The 15,496-nt window shown below is 38.0% G+C and overlaps 1 protein-coding gene across 1 annotated transcript in view; it reads left to right on the forward strand.

Annotated features, from left to right (window-relative positions):
* Positions 1–11,332, forward strand: part of LOC121879954 (DNA polymerase delta subunit 3-like) — a 47,708-nt gene extending 36,376 nt beyond the window's left edge. Inside the window, exons 9-11 of the mRNA XM_042386797.1 lie at positions 2,880–3,062; positions 9,236–9,494; positions 9,771–11,332. Coding sequence (XP_042242731.1) covers positions 2,880–3,062; positions 9,236–9,494; positions 9,771–9,774 — 446 coding nt within the window. The 3' untranslated portion in view covers positions 9,775–11,332. The remainder of the gene's footprint in view (positions 1–2,879; positions 3,063–9,235; positions 9,495–9,770) is intronic.
* Positions 11,333–15,496: the final 4,164 nt, after the last annotated feature.

Raw genomic sequence — 15,496 nt, forward strand, 5'->3', positions numbered from 1 at the left:
TCCAGGCTTTCTTGTTACTGTGATAAAACACTGGCAGTGTGTGCTTGCTGACATGTTTAAAAGCCCTGGGGTTCTCTGAATGATAGATCATGAAGGGCTTTAGCTTGAAACCAGCAACATTCCCCCCAACAGAAGTGTAATTCTGTCCTTGAATGCCTTGAATCCGGGCATTTTTTTTTGCCTCTTTGTGGATGTATGTCCGGTCAGGCATGCGTTTCCACAATAATCCAGTCTCATCCACATTGAATATTTGCTCTGGCAAATAATTCCCTTCCACAATCACATCATCTAACTCCTCCTTAAAAGCTTCGGCAGCACCAACATCGGCACTAGCTGCCTCTCCACTCACCTTAACACTGTGTAGACTGTAGCGTTTTTAAATCTATCAAACCACCCTTGACTTCCTGTAAAGGTTTGATCACATTCATCTCCTGCCTGCTCCTTCAGGCTTTGGAACAGGCTTCTTGCTTTAGCCTGTATGGTTAGAACACTTAAGGGTACACGCTTCTGTATCTGGTCTTCTATCCATATCACCAATAATTTTTCCATATCGTGGATAGGACCTTGTCTTTTCTTTGTTATTATAGTTCCCTTTATAGGTGTTGTTCCTTTCACTACTTCACGAATACGTTCCTTGTCCTTCAGAATAGTGGATATAGTCGAGTGTGAGAAACCTAGGTCGCGTGAGATTGTTGCTACTGTTTTTCCATTCTCATACTGTGTTATTATCTTCAGTTTCATCTCAAAAGTAATTGCCTGTCTCCTTTTCCTTGGAGTACCACCAGCACTCTCACTTTTACGCTTTCCAGTCATTATAAAGTCAATTAAATACAATAATAACGAAAGTTCACAGCGCGATCAGTATAGGATACGATAGCCAAACACAAACAAAGCGCTCCACTGAGTGAGTGCAGCCACGAGGCGACCCAAGCCATCCCTCCCTCTCGCCCGGGACGGAAACGTTTCGGTATAGAAAATGCGCGCGTCATTTGAAAAAATTTTTGGTCACGGCGGTCGCAGTCGTATGTCCCGTATGGACGTACGGTCAAAGCAGGTCGTAAGTACCATTGGACGTAAGTCCGTATAGTCGTAAGTCGGGGTTTAGGTGTATATATATATATACGTGTATATATATATATATATATATATATATATATATATATATATATATATATATATATATATATATATATATATATATATATATATATATATATATATATATATATATATATACATACATACATACATACATACATACATACATACATACATACATACACACACAGTGGGGTATGCTATAACGAATGGATCCTACTACGAATATTCCTATAACGAACGGTTTTACCTATAAAATTGAGAATGCTATAACGAACGAAACTCCTACAACGAACATTATTTATTTATTTATTTATTTTTTTTTATACTAATTTATTGTTTTTTTATTACAAGTATTAATGATATTCTTTATTTCAGGGGTTTAGATGCATATGTATGCACTTTTTTACAATTTTATATATTTTTCAGTGTTAAGTGGTTGTATTTGGGGGCCTGGAACGGATTAATCCTATAACGAACGAATGCTATAACGAACAAGGTTCTAGAACCAATATATTTTTCAGTGTTAAGTGGTTGTATTTGGGGGCCTGGAGCGGATTAATCCTATAACGAGCGAATGCTATAACAAGGTTCTGAACCAATTAGATTAGATTCTTATACCCTGTGTGTATATATATATATATATATATATATATATATATATATATATATATATATATATATATATATATATATATATATATATATATATATATATATATATATATATATATATATATCCAAAATTATTAGTTGAAAATAACCATATCATAACATATGGTTCAGAGGATAAAGGAGCTTGTAGCAAGTATGGTGATGAATAGAAAATGTATAATGTGTGATAATGGTTGTTTATTGCTCAAGTTTTTCTATAATTTTCAAAATGTCTGTTAATGTTTATCACATACAGTATAGTACTACTGTATTACAGTTCTTCCAGTTAGTATTCCTGCAGTGATCAACTATTGGACAATTCTTTGTAATAAAACTGTCTCCTAAAAGCTGGGAATGATGTACAGATGCTATAGCTGCTTTACTCCTGAACAGTTGCTTCAAGTATATAAGGGAGTCATTTGTCCTAACTCATATTTGGTGTGGTTATTCTTCTCTCCAACTGTTAATAGGGTGAAATCAAAAGCATTTCATCTAATTAACTCTCCTCCTTTAGTCACTAATCTCTTCCCTTTCTCTTCACCACAATGTTGCTTCACTCTCTCTCTTTTACAGGTACTTCAACGGTCAATGTTTGGTGGATTTGGCATTTTGTGTACCGCCGGCAAGGCGATGGGCGCATAACACTCGTCTTGCCTGTGGTGCCTACTGTTTCTCTGTGGATGTCGGTCACACTAGAATAATCCATTATAGTACATCCCTCTTTCCTCACACAGCCAAACTGTGGAATTCTTTGCCTTTTTCTGTGTTTCCATCCACTTACAATCTCTCACTTCAAAAAGTGGGCTATTTTCCATAAAAAAACTTTACCATTATTCTGAGGGTTTATCCATAGGTTTAAAGTGTCTATTATAAGTTATAACTGGGTTACATTATAATGAGGGTTTACTGTATGTACGGTAGATCCTACTGTACACCCACTAAAAAATTATTCGGCAACTGTGTCATATTGTATCAAGCCGTAAGGGTGCCGAATATTTTTTTAGTGGGTGTACAGTAAGTAGAAAAAAATATCTTATACCTAAGAGCTACAATTTTATCTATGAATTAAGGTCTTCATAATCTGTAATGTCTGACTCTCATTCACATTATTAAACATTTCATTTAAGAAAATGAGGAAGAGGCAGCCTTTTGTCCCAGCCCCCCACCACCAGAACCTGTTTGTGTGGAGTCAGACGAGGAGATTCCTGCCACTCCACAGCCAGACTCATTAGACCTTGTTAACAACGGCGGCCGAGCCAAGAAGAGAAAACTAGTCAACGAAACTTATGCGGGTGAAGGCGGATTCTTAGGTGAGTGATTGGTCTACTGTATCGTTTTGTCTTTTTAATTATTAATTTGGTTAAGGAATAATTTTGAGTTTCTACCTTTTCTTTGAATTTGGAATAGGGTTTACACAGTATGTACTGTACTGCATCAAAAGAGGCTCAGGGCTGGGCACATAAGTAGGAAGTATTGATGTCTTTTTAGCATTCATCAAGTGGTGGATAATAATTAGCTTGCCTTTATATACTTCCTTGTAGTTTTAAGCATCTGTTCCACCCCATGTAGTTGAGGATAGGGTGAAGTTAATAGGTTAATATACAGAATTTAGAGGTTTTATTTTTATTTCTTGCAAGTTCTTCCCCACTGTGGCACTGATTGCCAGCATCAAATAAACTGTGTGTGTGTGTGTGCACGCACGCGTGCATGTGTGCGCATGCTCGGGAATCGAACCCTGGACCTCTGCGTGTGAACAGGGATCGCTACCACCTCGCCACAAGAACATCAAAAGCAATCCTAGGCCTTGTTATGTAACATTTACCATATTTTGACAAATATAAACTGCACTTTCCCTTAAAAAATTTTGGGAAAAGTTGGGGTGCAGCTTACTATCAGATACAAATTTTATTAACACCTCAAAAATACCCTTCTGTACCTGTATTACCATAATTCCTTGTAAGCTCTCGCACCAACTCTAACCAGTCTCCATCCCCATTACTACCTCACCCTAAGTCAAAATTACCATCAGTACCACCATTACTATCATCACTCTCCCATGAGTTTGTGTACAAGAATTAAGTTCGGTGAACTGTATCAGTTCTACTGTGTCTGAAACCCTCAAAGTAGCTATAGAACATTAAATCATTTACTGATTTTAACTTTACCTTAATTTATTTTCATAATAAAAGGATATTATTATTTGTATGGTAGGTTTAAGTACAATATTTAAATTTGTTAATCTGTACATTTGAAGATAAATATAGGCTCCTATTATTGAGGTCTAGGGCAGGGGTGGGCAACCCTTGGCACGCGTGCCAAACATGGCACACTAACGGCTTCTTTCCGGCACGCGAGACCCGGGCTCACCTCAATAAAAAAAAACCTTTATATGGCAACCGCATGCCGCCTTGGCGGCAGCGGGTGGAAGGATTGTTTCCCGTTCTGTTGTTAAATAATTAGCCATGCGGCCAGACGTGGTGTGACTCCTTTACCATCATTAATATTTTATATATTTTTTCGAGTTTTGCAGTTTCGCAAAGAATTTATCGGTTAGCAAAATCCAAGTTCAGCAATATGAATGTTTAAATTTAATTAAAAGAAAAACAAATATTACACCAAGATCTGTAATAATTATCTGGCTATCAGAGATTGCATTAAAAACATTATATCAAAAGTCAACCTCTTTTAGATCACTGGGTCATTATATGGCACATTAACTTAAAAGGTGTCTTAACTTTCATGGAAGGGAACATGGCTTTTTTGCTCAGTGTCCCATAAATGTCACATGCATATCCGTTCTCTCTAATCATTGTTCCTCTGGTGGTGAATGTGTGAAGTGTGAACCAGCAAAGTAAACATAGCAAGAGGGAGAATCGCTGACCACGTGCAAGTAAGTTATTATTTACTGTCCAAATTATCAGCTGTCATAGTGTTTGTCATGCTTACCCATAAATTTATCGATGTTCCTAAGACACTGCTGAATCTGTATACTCCTGTGCACAAGGAAAATTTGGCGCAACTTACCTTAGCAAGGCGATTTAAATTTTGCCCCTAAAATGTGACCTTTTTTAAGCTGAATAATGGATCTCACCCCGCTTAAGTGAGTAAAGCAAACCTTTGCTGAAAATTTTATGAACTTGTTGGTAGTGAGTATATTTATGGAGCGTGACATATCTGGCACACTGGTCAGAAGGTCCAAAAGAGGTTAATGAAGCCTGTTCTTCAGCATACTGTATGTGCCATAAACATAAGTTATTATTAAAGCTAAGGGAAATGTATTATTAATATTCAGGATTATGAAGTGTTATCTGCACGTGATCAGATAGCATGCATGCCTTTCTCGTTGATTTGCATTGTGTAGGCATGCCTATAATTGTACCAATTTATTTTATTTTTTATTTTTTTATTATCCACCAACTGATTTTCATAAACCTTGGTATATGTATGCAGAGAGTTGTTTGTAGGACTTCTTCTGTGAAGAGACATTTTGAAACTGTTCATAAAAACTTAAGTAATGTAACTGAGCAAGAACGAAGAGAATTAATTTCTCGTGAAATGATTAAGACAAAAAAACAGTCTGATGTTTTGATGAAATTTATTTCAGGTAGGCCAAGTTCCAACTTAGTTGCTGCTGGTTTTGAGGTTTCAAAAGTTATTGCCCAACATGGAAAGCCACTCAGTGATGTGGAGTATATTAAAGAAGCATGGCTAGAATGTGCTCCTTTCCTTTTTGATAACCTTTCAGAAAAGGACAAGATTATTCAGCGCATTAAAGATTTGTCTGTGAGTAGAAAAACAGTTAAGGATAGGATACTTAAGATGGAAATGAATACAACTGACCAATTAACAAAGGATTTAGCTTCATGTAAGTTCTTTTCTATTTGTGTTGATGAAAGCACAGATATTACATCATCAGCTAGGCTAGCAATTTTTTCTCGATTTTGTAGGGATGATGAGGTATGCGAAGAGATGATTAACCTTGTAACACTACCTGAGCGTACCACTGGGGCTGACATATGTAAAGCAGTTGTGAACGAATTATCTATTCGACAAATTGACATTTCAAAAGTAGTATCCGTCACAACAGATGGTGCACCCAGTATGATTGGTAAGGAAGCAGGATTTGTAAATCTGTTTGCAAAACATGTTGGTCATCCGCTGATAGGTTTTCATTGCATCATACATGAGGAGGCTTTATGTGCTAAAGCTGGTCTAAGGGAACTTCAAGAAGTGATGCAAACAGTCACCAAGGTTGTTAATTACATTTCTGCACGTGCCTTAAATAAAAGACAATTTCGGAATTTATTGAATGAGGTGGATTCGGTGTACAAAGGACTAACAATGTACAACAATGTTCGTTGGCTTAGTCGAGGATTTGTTTTGAAACGATTTGTTGAATGCATGGATGAGATAAATCTCTTTCTGATTAACCAACAAATGTCTTATAAAGAAATGTCTGACATCGTGTGGGTTTGTAAACTAATGTTTTTTGCAGATTTATGTGAACATTTAAATGACTTAAATGTTAAATTACAAGGCTCTGGTAAGACACTTGATGTTATGTTTGATTACATAAAGGCATTTGAAATGAAACTAGGAGTTTTTAAGAGGGATGTAGATAGTGAAAGATTTAGATACTTTCCAAACCTAAAGAAATACATCAATGATCTCACAAAGGATGACAAAACAGACTGCCAGTGTCTTCAGAAGCTATTTGTAAACATCATTGAGTCAACTGTTGAGCAGTTCTCAACAAGATTTGCTAGGTTCAGAGAATTAGAAGAGACTGCAAAATTCATTAAGTTTCCAGACAGTATAAAACTGGATGAACTAAACTTGCAGAAGTTTTCATGGATAGATATGGATGATTTTGAAATGCAATTGATTGAATTTCAAACTAGCTCAATTTGGAGGCAGAAATTTGTTGAGCTTAGAGCTGACTTGGAAAGTATTGAAAAGGATCGATTAGAGAAGGGAGTAAGAGAGAGAAATGCCGAAAACGAGGTACTGAGGACTTGGAATACTATTCCAGAAACTTTTGTCTGTTTAAAAAACTTGCAACAACATTACTATCCATTTTTTCATCTACATATTCTTGTGAATCATTGTTCTCAGTGATGAACTCTGTTAAGTCTCATAATAGAAGTAGCCTTACTGATGAAACTAGTAGCGCATGTATATCTCTCAAGGTTACAAAATATAAACCGGATATAAATTATCTATCATCAGGGATGCAGCAGCAGAAGTCTCATTGATTCTAAATAAAGAAAAGGTTCACAATTATTCGTTCTCTAATTTTCATTTGATGTATTCTGTTAAAAATATTAAGGATTCCCTTTTGTTTAATATAATACAGTGTGTATTTTTGTAGGTAAAATAACTTTTATATTTTCTCTGTGGTTTTTATGCATCATTCATAAAGGGTTAAGAATCAATAAAAGAATATCTTTAGTTTTATATCCTTTTATTGTGTTTTAGTCGAGTAAATCGATATTGAGCTTGGTATTGTAATGTACTGAAAAAAGTTTACAAAAACTAATGGCTGAATGATCTGATAAACAAATCAAACTTATTGTTTACTCTTTTGCCGATGCTAAAAATAACGTCTTTAAATTGTGTGGATGTATATGACAACTAGATTTACACTGAAATGCTAATATAAAACATCCACGCTAACAACAGGGAAGAACAACCACTAAGTAAAAATTCTGTCACTAATTTTTACATTCATTCAATATCCCATGATTTATAAAATCACTCTTACAAAACTCTCTGATTTTACCACCCCGGTGTGATTTCTGATTATTTGAAAAGGTTCTCCCATTACGTAAAAGATACCAAATAATATGTGACCCGGAAATTTTGGTTGGCACGAGAGAAAATTTTGTATCAAAGATTTGGTCGATTTTGGCACACACACTCAAAAAGGTTGCCCACCCCTGCTCTATGGTAACTTAATGATATTCAGATATCATAGCAAGTTATGAATCACAATCTTGAGTCTATATACTGTATACATATTAGTAAATTATTATATCAATTTTTTTCGTCTAGCAATACCAGTATATATATAGAAAATGACAACTCCACTTTGGCAACGTGAGAGCCGGTCCTCGAGTCAATCCCTTGTGTCACTTGACTTAGACGCCGTAACCATCACAGCTCACGCCAGTTGATGCTTGGGGGAGACGTGGATGCTCATTGCTCCTGGCATTTCACAACTTTTACAATGCTTTTATCACACTCAGCTTTCCAAAAGAATTAGCAGCATACTCTCAGGCATGAGTGATGCATTCACCAACATTTGTGACAATATATTTCTTTTTGTTACATCATCACTAATGGCTGTACCTTTTTGTTCACTAACTCTGTTGCCACATGATGACAAAAATAATTAAAATAAATAAACACTTTTGAATCACTAACCTGCAGTGTAATATATATAAATCTTATCCATACATACTGGAGTAGAGTATTTACCACAATGTTGGTGATAGAGAGGTGGTATAATACAGTTAATCACTGTCACTGTCTTCCCCCCTGCAGTAGCACTAATGGAGGCTCAGGGGTGAGGACTGGTGTAGGCGTAAAAGAAGACCTGTCTGACTCGTGCAGTATAGTTCTAACTTGTCCTTCAAGATAAACTCCCTCCTGGCCCTTTTCTAGCTTGTTTTTGACATTGTCTTACCGTTGGAAGCCATGGTAACTAGTAAATGAAGTCACAAATAGTCCGTGGGAGTTAACTGAAGCACATGTGTGAGCTGTAGAAGCACAACTGGCCTGTCAACAAAGTGGCTGCAGGGTGGTGTTGTGTGCAGCAGATGGCCATCCTGATTTTCCATCTGGAATTTTCTCAGTTCATCCTCATGTCCCCCAATTAGTCTGGATTAACCGGGTTTTACTGTATGTGCATATGTATACAAGTACTCAATGTCATATACAGTATGTATGTATCTCGTGTTAAGAACAAATTTGAATGTGAATGTGATTTTGATCTCAAACTTTGGGGTGTGGCCTAGAATTGAAGGCCAAGTTTTTTTGCATGAATTTTGTCCAAAACTCACCCTGCAGCTTAGAACTGGGGGCGACTTATATTCGTCAAAATATAGTATCAGCCACTCAGGCGGTTGGTTTATAAACTTTATACCTGTACAGTGTTAATACAGGAGGAAACCGGAGTTCAGGAAACCTGTATTGTTTGGTCATGTTACACTAGAAAAGATGTTTAGTAGTATCATTCTCTTTAATTACCTTACAGCTTAATTAGAACAGCAGTTTTAAAGATTTCTGTTCTGTCATCTGTAAGAATAGCTAATGTTTTCAAATTGTTTAATTTAGAATAGACAGAATAAATTGTTCAGTTTAGAACAGACAGAAATCAAGTCCTTCACCTGTATGATGATTTAACACATAATCGAGCCATGTAAATTAATTTGATTCAATCTTCTTAATTTATTTACTAACTCTCATATTACTCTTACAGTCACAATAAAGAAATATAAATGCATTGAAGTCTCAGATGAGGAGGATGTCACCTCACCTAAGAAAGAAAATGCTTCTCTTGAGACAAAAACAGAAACTTCTCCTGAAACTGAAATGAATACTTCTCCAAAATTAATTGGTGATTTACCACAAAGTAAAACAAAAACTTCACGGAATAAAACCACGAAGTCCAAAAAGAAGCCTCATGATTTGGATACCAAGAAGAAGCAGTCGAGTATCATGAGTTTCTTCAGTAAAAGGTGATGGTGTTGAAAATAAACTATGATGGGTGGAAACACTAGTTGACGGGTTGTGCCTAACATAGCACACTGTAGTGTACAGTATTGTTCCCTTGGTGATACTATGATAGTGCATGGTTTTCTTTATCAACCAGGCTAATTCACCTACAATATTATTTAGGCTGATTCAAATATTTTATTAGACAAGATTTTCATTTATTTGATAATACAAATATTATTACCTTTACTGTTTAGTGTATCTGATAATTAATAGAAGAATTATTTTCCCAACCTTAGTTGACATCTAAGACATTTATCATCATGTCCCATTGGCTGAGTGATGGACAGTAGGGAAGCCACAGACCTCATGACCTCCTTCTGCCCACATATGCAGTGAAAACCCTGGATACTGTATCTTCCAGAATCTTATTTTTGTTATTTGCCGATGATAGCATTTTGGTTTGAACATTTTGTAGATACTGGCGGTGTTAGAAGTACAGTATTTACATACTCACTAATGGAGAAACATGCTGATTCTTTAAGACTTGTTCTTGGGTTTTTCATATCAGAGAGGCATCTTCACGAGTTGTGAATAAACTGGGAGGGTTACCAAATATCATGTAAAGTCATTTCTCAGTATTTTTAGTTTTTATGGATTGTTTTGTGCCTCAGATGAACTTTGGCTCTTCATGATGTAATGTATTCCTTTTATAAAAACAAAATATTTTTTATTATATAATTTTAAATAGATGCAAATGTTAATTTTCCTCAGTTATTATATTTTAGTAAATGGGAGCCAGTCATCTGCTTGATGCATCTTACTTGCTGGTCATTGGGTATGGGAGAAGTGACTCCTGCAGTTACTGAAATAACAAGAGGAAGTTAGGCAGCCTTTCCTTTAACATGAAAAGTCAAAAAAACGAAGAGAAAAATAACATACAGGTATTTATAATGGCGAATTCTTTTATCTATGTAGTATGAAACCCTGTATAGTAGATTAGAGTGTCTTTAATTAGAATGGTCAGAGCATCATCATTGTTTTATACCTCTATTACATGCTCGCTTGGGTTAGCCATGGTTGCTGGATGGTATGGTGTCCCAAGTACCATGAGGCAAGTTTTATAGATGGATGCTCTTCCTGTCTCCAGTTCATTTTTGTAGAGTGGGAACTGGGCATTACAGTACTGTATATATAGTACAGTATAAGACTTTCAGGTGCCCTTTTAGCTAGCAAGGCAGGGTCACTACTCCCTGAGGTAAACAGTGATTACCTGCCCAACCACAGTGCAGTACAGTAGAATAAAGCAATTGAAAGTTTATGTTTATGTGGGATATGTATGGTCAAAATTGTATACCTGTACTGTACCGTATTTAGAAATACAGCACAATATTATACTGTACTGTATACAATACTGTACCTGTAAAAGTACAGGTTTAGATACGTAGTACAAGCACAGTAATACCTACAGTGTTGTGTGTGAGCAAAATGAAGGAGAATAATTTTAGATTATATTTTATAAGTTGTCATTAATGAACATATTGATGACACTACAACAATCTTTAAACAATTAATTTCCATTAACACAAATATAAGCACATGGCACTGTAGTATAATAAAACTTAGATATACTGTATATTGACATGTAGCTACAGCACAATACTCTATACTGTATAGGAGACGGAATCCCATTAAGTTGTATCATGTATTGGTACAGACATTTACATGACAAGGCAGTACTATATGTATCATGACATACAAGTTTTGAACTGTACTACTGTACTGTACTACATCATTTAAAATCTTTTGGCAATAAAGGAGGTGTATTTTGTGATCATGCATAATAAACTTACAAATAAAAGTGTGAATAATTCTCATGTACCGCACCTCTTCTGAAAGATGTTGGGATCATTAATTTTATATTTATACTTTTAACTATTTACTTATAGATGTACAGTAATCTGAATTTCAGGGAACAGCGTATGTTCACCTCACGTAGAGCGCTGGACATAATGGTATACCCACATGCAGGGGTGCAGTGTTGCTGGTGCAGTGCTGTCTCAATAGCCATGGTTTTGATGACTCTTATTTGAAACAGAAAGTTATAGTATTTGCTAGTGATGGGGTGAATGTTGTCATGCTGGGCACCAAATTTGGTGTAGTTACAATTCTCAAAGAGTACTACCCTGGTATTATAGTTTGGCACTGTCTAAACCATAGATTAGAACTTGCAGTGGGTGATTCGGTGACAAGTTAATTGAGTTAATCACTTCCAATCATTTATGGACAAATTGTACTCAGTTAATAGCAAATCACCTCTAAATCAGAGGCAACTGACTGAACGTGCTGCTGAACTAGAACAACAGATTTGTAAAATAAGGCCGTGTTCTGAGCACCAGGTGGGTAGCCAGCTCATTTTGAACAGTGTTGGCGGTGTGGCATAACTATGAAGCATTATGTTCTCATTTTGAAAAGGCCGTGAAGGATAAAACAAGATCCTTATGCGACAAAATCCTCTGAAGGTCTGTTAAAGAGAATTTCTTCAAAACAGTTTGTTTTAGGCTTGTCTATAATGTATGACACATTGTATGAACTCAGTTTACTATCAGGGTGTTTGCAAAAATGCACCGCTAGGATTGTGTATGCAGACATACTGATCCACCAGAGCACAAGGTCGCTGCACGGACTGAAAGAGCGACTTGGTACAAAAACTCTTGTAACCCGAGAGGCAGTTGAAAAGGGAGTGTTTGGGGCAGTTTCACCAGTGAGAAACAGTAAGATCTCCTCCATCAACTATCAACCGTTTCTTACTAGTCCCATTAATGCTTAATCTAGAATATTGTATGTTTATGACTATATCACTGAAAGGCTCTGCTTTATCTGAACCCCAAGGTTACTATGCATCTCTATTAGAAGAATTGCATGTCCCTGATAAAGACTATTGGCATGCTGAAATGCCACTGAATTATGGAGAAGCTGCAATATCGTCTCTGTAAGCATTTTAAGCTGCCATCTGCTTCGGTAATAAATGCCTTCAGAGATTATGTGGAGGATCCTGGACACTGCATCTCCCAGGATTTACGCTCATTATTAAACTGCGTTCGAGTGATTTCCAGCAGTACTGCAGAGTGTGGGAGGGAATTCAGTCACATGAACTTGATGATAACACCAACACGCTCAAGAATTCACATAACTCGGTTGTCAGTACTTATGTTTGTTAAACTACACTATCCTCCACTGGCTCAATGGAATGCTACTCTATGTCACATCCTGGCTACTGCATCACAGATCAGCAGAAGACACCAGGACAAAAGTAGCTAAAGCCCCAAGTAAACATGTACAACCAGACCCTTTGTGGAAATTATTTTGAATCATCACTTGTATTGCTTATATTGTATGCTAGATATAAATGATATGCAATAAACTCTTAAATTGTGAATTTGTTATGAATAGTGGCTATTTAATATACTACTAGATAACCTCATGGACAGGAGAAGACACACATGAACTTCTCATTTGAAGTATTTTTTAACTAGCTACACACAATTTTTCTCTAAAATAATTTTTTTTAGGAATACAGGTATTATGTCATGTAATATGATAGTGAGCCACTGCTGCTATGCCTTTGCACCTCTAAAATTTTGGTATATATACTGCTTATATATATACGTACATAATACAGACATAAGAAATAGGTACAGTATATGCCAATGTATTTTGGGAGCTCCGGTACCTCAAAAGTTAGCGAAAATTGACTGTTTGCTGTTTTTACTGTAAATGGTTGATAGTGAATACTTTCATCATTGTGAGTTTTGATCCATTTACAGACCAGACCATTCTTTACATAAGTGAGCAGGCCACTTCCTGCTCCACTATTGTATGCTGTAAACCCAGCTGTCCTGGGTGCAGCTTTCTTCTGGGTGCTGGACTTGTAAGGTTCTTGAAAGCCATTGTAGATCATTAATTCTGCGGTTAACACTCCGGATGTTCCATGAAATGAACCTAAGCTTTCGTGTGACTCCTTCCACCTTGAACTTAGTAGAGAGAGTCGCACGTTGGCTTCATAGATCAACCTGACCAATAAGTTAACCGTTTCAAATTCATCACCACTGGAGTTATTGATAATGCGCCTCACAGCCCTTATTCCAGTAGGATTTTTATACACAGGTTCCTTCATTAGTCCCGCGAGTTCCTCCTCCGTAAATATTGGAAGAAGTACAGGGTTATGAACAGTTTTCAGGCCTGGGGTTATTAAAGAGACCACGCTGGCAGTCTTGGACTCATTATCCCCATTCATGCTTCCATCACTATCGGTCTCGCTCTGGCTACTCACCCTCAAGTTTGCATCATTATGAGAAGAGGCACTGTTACTGCAAGTGGTACTGAGTATGAAGACACATAAACAAACATTATGTAAGGCTGTAAGTCATGTCATGTTAATTGGGTGTGCCTGCCTGTATACAGTGTGTAGTGTTGAGATGGAGGCAGATGAGAGACACAGAGTAGGTTGAGGTGTTGGGTGGTGTATTGGGATCTTGTTTGCGTATAACATACCTGACACAGCGATTTTGAATAGCCTGCCTGACATGTGAGTGCCCAGCAGTGCACTGCTTCCTCACTGTAGCTATCACCATCATAGTGCCAACACCTAACCTGTTTCTCCTGAAGACTTTCAACACGTATGTTTAACTTGTACTTGTTGTGTACACAGGTAGACTGTGTCCATTGCATCGTTTATCATTGTGACGACATAAAAATATGACAAACTAAGTACTCATTGTACGTATTAAGATTAGACTAATTACATAGCTATGATTGTTATGTAAATATATATTGGATTAAACATTTATGTATGATTGCCTATGTATGACTTATTTGAAATAATAAAATTAATTGTATCCAACAGGTTTGACCGAATTATAATGTTCGAGTTCAGCGTCACGAGTCTGAATATTCCTTTAACCGCCTGATTGGCGGTTACAGGCACCATCTCCTTCAGAAGCTCCACTGACACTATCACTGCCATTGTTCACCGGTACACTTACTTGGCAGGCTTTAACCTGATCTGCATTGACTAATGAAGGATAGTCACTGCCTGTTGACTTCAGGTGGTGGAGGCGATCCGGCCGCATTGGCATCACTGAGTGGGACCGCTATTGTGGGTGTAGGCGGCCTCCCAGGACAACCGGGGTGCCAGGCCATCACACCCTCCTCCCTGCACCTGGGACACTGCCTCCTGGGTGGGGAGGTGTGGCTGTTGATTTCAGGCGACCCGACAGTGTTGCCGTTGGTGTCACTGAGTGTGACCACTGTTGTGGGTGGAGGCGGCCTCCCAGGACAACCGGGGTGCCAGGCCGTCACACCCTCCTCCCTGCACCTGGGACACTGCCTCCTGGGTGGGGAGGTGTGGCTGTCGATTTCAGGCGACCCGACTGTGTTGCCGTTGGCGTCACTGAGTCTGACCACTGTTGTGGGTGGAGGCGGCCTCCCAGGACAACCTGGGTGCCAGGCCATCACACCCTCCTCCCTGTACCTGGGACACCGCCTCCCAGGTGGGGAGTCCTGCTCTCTCCCCTCCTGAGAGGCAGCTTCCTTGGTGGGGCAGCTCCTCGTGCTATGCATTCCTGCGCAGATGCTGCAGGTGGCTGTCTTGTGACAGTATATCGCCACATGATTGACCCCGAAGCAGTTGTAGCACACCACAGGGGGAGGAGTCCACCAACTGATGTTACTAGGGGCACCACACATGCCGAAGAAACAGTATTCCTCAGGAGGTGGTTCCTTCCTTTTCCAAACAATGATGATCCTACTAAGTTGTGCACCATTCTTATAAAGTCTTCTTGCTCTGTGGACGCCCGGAAGTGACAGCGCCACTGGGGGAAGTGGGTGACAAGGTATTCCTTCATTTTCTTGGGTCGGACAGGTTCATCTCGCTTAATGAGTTGTAGTTAGCCGACCTTTCCATCAATAAAGTGTTGGATAGCCTCCGCCTCCTCTCGGCCGACATAGACGAGACGAGGGGCGC

The sequence above is a fragment of the Homarus americanus genome, unplaced genomic scaffold, assembly GCF_018991925.1.
Source record: "Homarus americanus isolate GMGI-L3 unplaced genomic scaffold, GMGI_Hamer_2.0 scaffold29478, whole genome shotgun sequence".
Taxonomy (NCBI): domain Eukaryota; kingdom Metazoa; phylum Arthropoda; class Malacostraca; order Decapoda; family Nephropidae; genus Homarus; species Homarus americanus.